Consider the following 7,066-nt stretch of genomic DNA (forward strand, 5'->3'; position numbering starts at 1 on the left):
AGTCTTTCTTTGACATTGAGTTTCTCGCCCTCTGTGACTCAGTCTCTCTCTCTCTCTCTCTCTCTCTCAGAGCTGTGCGCGGGGGAGAGAGTAATCCAGATAGCTCGCTTTGTACCAGGAACTCAGTTTGGGCGGACAGTCATTCCTTGCTCCTACAACACAAAGCTGCACGACTACAGAGTCCAGTGGTACAGGGAGAGAGAGGGGCAGAGACCCATTTTCCTGGTGGGAAGGCACCACAACAACACCGAACAGCGATCGAGGCAGGCGGATCCCCGGATACGCAGTGTCCTGAGAGCGCAGGACCGTTTCTGCGGGCTGGAGATCGACGGGATGGCGGTGGCGGACAGCGCCGTGTACCTCTGCTCCGTGGGAGAAGCACAGTGAGGCACGTAACTGTGGGAGTCGTACGCAAACGGAGAAGCCTTTATGCTCATTCAGCCCCCGTCCCCCCCCGCCCCCAGAGAGACGTCTCGCGCTCTCACACACGCACACAGATGTCTCTCGCGCACACTGAGGACTCACGCTCCCTACCGCACGCACACACACACACACACACAGACGTCTCACACCCACACAGACATCTCTCACACACACTCACACACACACAGATGTTTCACAGCGCTTCGTGCCTTACACACACAGAGAGACGTGTGTCTCACGCACACACACACGCACACACACACAGAGACATCTCTCACACACACTCACACAGATGTTTCACAGCGCTTCATGCCTTACACACACAGAGAGAGACGTGTGTCTCACGCACACACACACACACACACAGAGACGTCTCACACACACAGAGACATCTCTCACACGCACTCACACAGATGTTTCAGAGCGCTTCGTGCCTTACACACACAGAGAGAGACGTGTGTCTCACACACACTCTAACACACACACACACACACACACACACACACAGATGTCTCGTAACGCTTCACCACTTACAGTCGTAGCTCAGTGGTTGGAGCACTCGCTTTGCAAGTGAGAGAGCGGAGTTCAATCCCAGGCAGGTCAGGGCCAAACCTCGGGCAAGTTTCCTTACCCCACACACACACAGCCCTAATAATAATCCCTCCGAAGAATCAAAACAATGATAAATTGGTCATTTTCAATCTGTTTGTGGGACAGACGCTGCTGTGGGCAATTGGCTGCCGCGTTCGCCCACAAGTACAGAGTCAATTCACTCCACAGTATATTCTGCGAAGCGCTTTGGGACGTCGTCCCGACGTGAAAAGCGCTGTATCAAATGCAAGGATTATTATTATTATTATTATGATTATTACGAGCAAGGAACGACTGTCCGCCCAAACCGTGTTCCCGCTGCGAAGCGAGCTGCTGACCAGCAGTCGGGAGGAACCCGCTCGTCAGGCGATTGATTGGGGGATCGCTTTCCGGGGGGTAATAATCCCTTCAAAACAATAACAACAACAACAATAATAATAATAATTCGGTCCCTTCAACCCCGCGGCTGTTTGTGGGGACGTCGCCGGGCGGCGCAATTGGTTGCAGCGTTTCGCCCACAAAACACACGGTCACTACACGCTTTACAGCGGGTCCCGTGAAGCTCTTTGAGACGCCTCAAAGACGTGATGGGTGTGAATTACTATAATAATATAAACAGACTGACACACTGTGGATTACTATAATAATAACACAGATAGTGTGTGGATTACTATTATAATAACAGATAGTGTGTGGATTACTGTTATAATGATATAGTGTGTGGATTACTTTAATAATAATACAGATAGTGTGTGGATTACTATAATAACAATATATATATAGTGTGTGGATTACTATAATAATATTATAGATAGTGTGTGGATTACTATAATAACAATAGATAGTGTGTGGATTACTATAATAACAATATAGATAGTGTGTGGATTACTATAATAATATTATAGATAGTGTGTGGATTACTATAATAACTATATAGATAGTGTGTGGATTACTATAATAACAATATACATAGTGTGTGGATTACTATAATAACAATATAGATAGTGTGTGGATTACTATAATCTCGGCCCCTCCCCTCAGTGTGACGCGATCCCCCGGCCCCTCCCCTCTGTGACGCAGTCACCCTGCCCCGCCCCTCTGTGACGCTATCCCCGGCCCCTCCCCTCAGTGTGACGCCAGACTGTTCCCCGGCCCCTCCCCTCAGTGTGACGCCAGACTGTTCCCGGCCCCTCCCCTCATGTGACGCCGTTCCCCGGCCCCTCCCTCAGTGTGACGCTGCCCCCGGTCCCTCCCCTCAGTGTGACGCTGCCCCCCGGCCCCCTCAGTGTAACGCTGTCCCCCCGGCCCCTCCCCTCAGTGTGACGCCGTTCCCCGGCCCCTCCCCTCAGTGTGACGCTGCCCCCCGGTCCCTCCCTCATGTGACGCTGCCCCCCGGCCCCGCCCTCAGTGTGACTCAGGAACATGGCGCTGGTGGACGCGCTGCTCTCGGGCCCCGGACCGCTCGGCCCCTCACAGCCTCTCCTCGGCCTCGGCCTCGGCCCCACCCCCACCCCACCCCGGCCTCCGACTGGGCCCACAGCCCCGGCCTCGCCCAGAGCACCGGGCCCGGCCCCGAGGCTGGGATAGAGCACGGGACCACCACCCTGGCCTTCAAGGTGATCACTGCACCGCTGTACACCGTCACATACATTACATACCGTCACATACATTACATACCGTCATATACTGTGTATATACCGTCATATACTGTGTCTATACCGTCATATACTGTGTATATACCGTCATATACCGTCATATACTGTGTATATACCACTCTGTACCGTTCATGTATCATCCTATACCGTCCACATACCGTTCTATACCGTTCATATACCGATCATATACCGTTCTATACCGTCCATATACCATTCTGTACCGTTCAAATACCATTATATACCGTTCATATACCGTTCATATACCATTCTATACCGTTCAAATACCATTCTATACCGTTCATATACCGTTCATATACCGCCCTATACCGTTCATATACCATTCTATACCGTTCATATACCGCCCTATACCGTTCATATACCATTCTATACCGTCCATATACCATTCTGTACCGTTCACATACCATTCTGTACCGTTCACATACCATTCTGTACCGTTCATATACCATTCTATGCCGTTCGTATACCATTCTATACCGTTCATATACCATTCGGTACCGTTCATATACCATTCTATGCCGTTCATATACCGTTCTATACCGTTCATATACCGTTATATACCATTCTATACCGCTGCGTTCCGTTCATATACCTGTATATGTCATATACAGTTATATACCACCCTATACCGTTCATGTATATTCTATACCGTTCTGTACCACCATATGCCATTATATACCGTTGTATACCGTTTATATACACTGTCCGCCACGGTATAGTGTGTGTATACATTATATACCATTATATGCTATTACATTATATTGTACCTTATATACCATTACACTATACTGTGCTACACCTTTATATTGTACTCTATTATACTGTATTATACCATTATTACCATTATATATATATCTTTATTATCATTATATTATACTGTGTTACACCTTTATACCTTATCGTATTATACCTTTATATTACTGTTATCGTTATATTGCATTATTATACCTTTATGCTATATGTGTTACACCTTTATTAACATTATACTGTGTTATACCTTATCATATTATACCTTTATATTCTTATCATTATATTATACCTTTAAATTATATTATACTTTTATATGTACCATTATATACCGTTATCATCCATACATTAGACTATATTGTACCTTAAACCATTATAATAATAATAATAATCTTTGCATTTGATATAGCGCTTTTCACGTCGGGAGGACGTCCCGAAGCGCTTCACAGAACGCACTGTAAAGTGTAATTGACCGTATATTTGTGGGCGAACGCGGCGGCCAATTGCGCACAGCAATGTCCCCACACACAGTCGTGGGTTGAAAATGACCAATTTATTATTGTTCTTGTTTTGTTTGGAGGGATTATTGTTAGGCTCTGTGCGGAGTGAGGAAACTCGCCCGAGGTTTGGCCCTGACTGACCCCCCGGGGATTGCACTCAGGTCTCTCACTTGCAAAGCGACTGCTCTAACCACTGAGCCACAGGACTCCACAGGACTAATCTTCATATTATATCTTTCATGTTTATGTCTTGTCTTATTTTTACATTTATATATTATTTTGTCTCTTGTGTTGTGTCTCTCTCCCTTTGTGTGTGTGTGTGTGTGTGTGTCGCCCTCTGGTGGGCGCGTGTCTCTGTTTCCCTCTCTCCCCCCTCTCTCTCTCTTCCCCCCTCTCTCACCCTCTCTCATTCTCTCCCCTCTCTCTCTCTCCCACTCTCTCTCTCTCCTCTCTCTCTCCCCCCCACTCTCTCTCTCCCCTCTCTCTCCCCTCTCTCTCCCCACTCTCTCTCTCTCCCCCCCCACCTCTCTCTCTCCCTCTCTCTCTCTCCCCCACTCTCTCTCTCCCCCCCACTCTCTCTCCCACCCTCTCTCTCTCTCCCACTCTCTCTCTCTCTCTCCCCCACTCTCTCTCACTCTCTCTCTCCCCCCACTCTCTCATTCTCTCTCCCTCCTCCCCCTCGCTCCCCCCACTCTCTCTCCCCCCACCACCAACCCCTCCTTCACCCTCTCTCCCCCGCTCTCTCTCCCCCCCTCACACTCTCTCCCCCCCCCCACTCTCTCGCCACCCCCCTCTCTCTCTTCCTCCATCTCTCTCCCCACACTCTCTCCCCTCTCCCCCGACAGTTTGACCACGGTGTGATAGTCGCTGTTGATTCCCGAGCCACTGCCGGCAGCTACATCGCGTCTCAGACGGTGAAGAAGGTGATTGAGATAAATCCGTACCTCCTGGGTACGATGGCGGGCGGGCCGCTGACTGCAGCTTCTGGGAGCGCGTGCTCGCCCGTCAGTGTCGGATCTACGAGCTGCGGAACAAGGAGCGGATCTCCGTAGCCGCGGCCTCCAAACTGCTCGCCAACATGGTGTATCAGTACAAGGGCATGGGTCTGTCCATGGGCACCATGATCTGTGGCTGGGACAAGCGGGGCCCGGTTAGTGACCGTTAATAATAATAATGTGTGTGTGTGTGTCTGTCTCTGACCCTGTGTGTGTGTGTGTGTGTCTGAATCTGACCCTCTGTGTGTGTGTGTGTGTGTGTCTGTCTCTGACCCTGTGTGTGTGTGTGTGTGTCTGTGTGTGTATCTGACCCTCTGTGTGTGTGTGTCTCTGACCCTGTGTGTGTGTGTATCTCTGACCCTGTGTGTGTGTGTGTGTGTGTCTGTTCCTGTGTGTGTGTCTCTCTGACCCTGTGTGTGTGTGTATGTGTGTGTGTGTGTGTCTGTCTCTGACCTGTGTGTGTGTCTCTGTGACCCTGTGTGTGTATGTGTGTCTGTCTGTCCTGTGTGTGTCTCTCTGACCCTGTGTGTGTGTGTGTCTGTCCCTGTGTGTGTGTCTCTCTCTCTCTGACCCTGTGTGTGTGTGTCTGTCTCTGACCCTGTGTGTGTGTCTCTGTGACCCTGTGTGTGTGTGTCTCTCCCTCTCTGACCCTGTGTGTGTCTCTTTCTTGTGTGTGTGTGTGTTCTTCCCCCTCTCTCCCCCTCTCTCCCTCTCTCGCAGGCCTGAACTGTGTGTATGTCTGTGTCTCTTTCTCTCTCCCTCTCCCTCTCCCACTCTCACACTCTCTCTCTCTCTCTCTCTCTCTGATCCTCTCTCGCTCTCATCCCCCCTCTCTCACCCCCTTTTTCTCTCCGCATCCTGTACTGGTGTGTGTGTCTCCTCTCTCTCCCCTCTCTCTCTCTCTCTCTCTCACCCCTCTCTCTCTCTCCGCAATCCTGTACTGTGTGTATGTCTCTCCCACCCCTCTCTCTCTCTCTCACCCTCTCTCTCTCTCTCTCTCACCCCCTCTCTCTCTCTCTCACCCCCTCTCTCTCTCCGCAATCCTGTACTGTGTGTGTGTCCTCCCCACTCCCTCTCTCTCTCTCTCACCCTCTCTCTCTCTCTCTCTCACCCCCTCTCTCTCTCTCTCTCTCCCCCCCCGCAGGCCTGTACTGTGTGGACAGTGAGGGTAACAGAGCGTCTGGTGATGTGTTCTCTGTCGGCTCGGGCTCGGTCTACGCGTACGGGATCCTGGATCGCGGCTATCGCAAGGAGATGACCGTGGAAGAGGCGTGTGAGCTCGCCAAGCGAGCGATTTACCACGCCACGTTCAGAGATGCCTACTCCGGAGGCTACGTGGGGCTCTATCACGTCAGGGAGAGCGGCTGGGTCAAGGTGTGCTCCAGCGATGTGCTGGACTTACACCAACTCTACAAGGGCTGCATGTAGGGGGGAGCGAGAGAGAGCGAGAAAAAAACACGAGAGAGAGACAGGCACACACTGAGGGGGAGAGAGAGAGAGACACACACACACGGAGAGACTGAGACAGATACACACGGAGAGAGAGACAGACACACACCGAGAGAGAGAGAGAGAGAGAGAGACAGACACACACACACACAGAAAGACAGACACACATCGAGAGAGACACACCACACAGAGACAGACAGACACACAGAGACAGACACACACACACAGAAAGACAGACACACACACACACAGAAAGACAGACACACACAGAGACAGACAGACAGACACACACACAGAGAGACAGACAGACACACACACACACACAGAAAGACAGACACGCATCGAGAGAGAGACAGACACGCACACACAGCGACTGAGACACACGCATACTTACACCCACTCTCCGAGGGCTGCGTGTAAGGGAGAGAGAGAGGCGCGCGCGCCCGCGCGCACACACGTACGCAGAGAAAGAACCGCGCGCGCACAGACACACGCACACTCGCCCCAGTGTTGTGCCTTCTGACCTCACTATGTTGCGTGAAACAATAAAAAAAAATGACTTTCGTTTTACTCTAAATGTATTTCCTCACTGTCATCCCCGATCTCTTGTCTTTATTCTCTGTCTCTATGTTGTGGTTACCTACAGTTGACAGTGACAGTGTGTGAGAGAGAGAGAGGAGAGGGAGTG

At 50.7% G+C, this 7,066-nt stretch overlaps 1 protein-coding gene across 1 annotated transcript; it reads left to right on the forward strand.

Moving 5' to 3' along the window:
- The first annotated feature begins 333 nt into the window (after positions 1-333).
- LOC121852076 (proteasome subunit beta type-5-like) lies at positions 334-6,387 on the forward strand. Its single transcript, XM_042346187.1, is given in 5 exon segments — positions 334-383; positions 2,333-2,630; positions 4,780-4,900; positions 4,903-5,088; positions 6,074-6,387. Coding segments are annotated over 5 exon segments (939 nt in total). The 3' UTR covers positions 6,358-6,387.
- Positions 6,388-7,066: the final 679 nt, after the last annotated feature.

The sequence above is a fragment of the Callorhinchus milii genome, unplaced genomic scaffold, assembly GCF_018977255.1.
Source record: "Callorhinchus milii isolate IMCB2004 unplaced genomic scaffold, IMCB_Cmil_1.0 Scaffold390, whole genome shotgun sequence".
NCBI lineage: Eukaryota > Metazoa > Chordata > Chondrichthyes > Chimaeriformes > Callorhinchidae > Callorhinchus > Callorhinchus milii.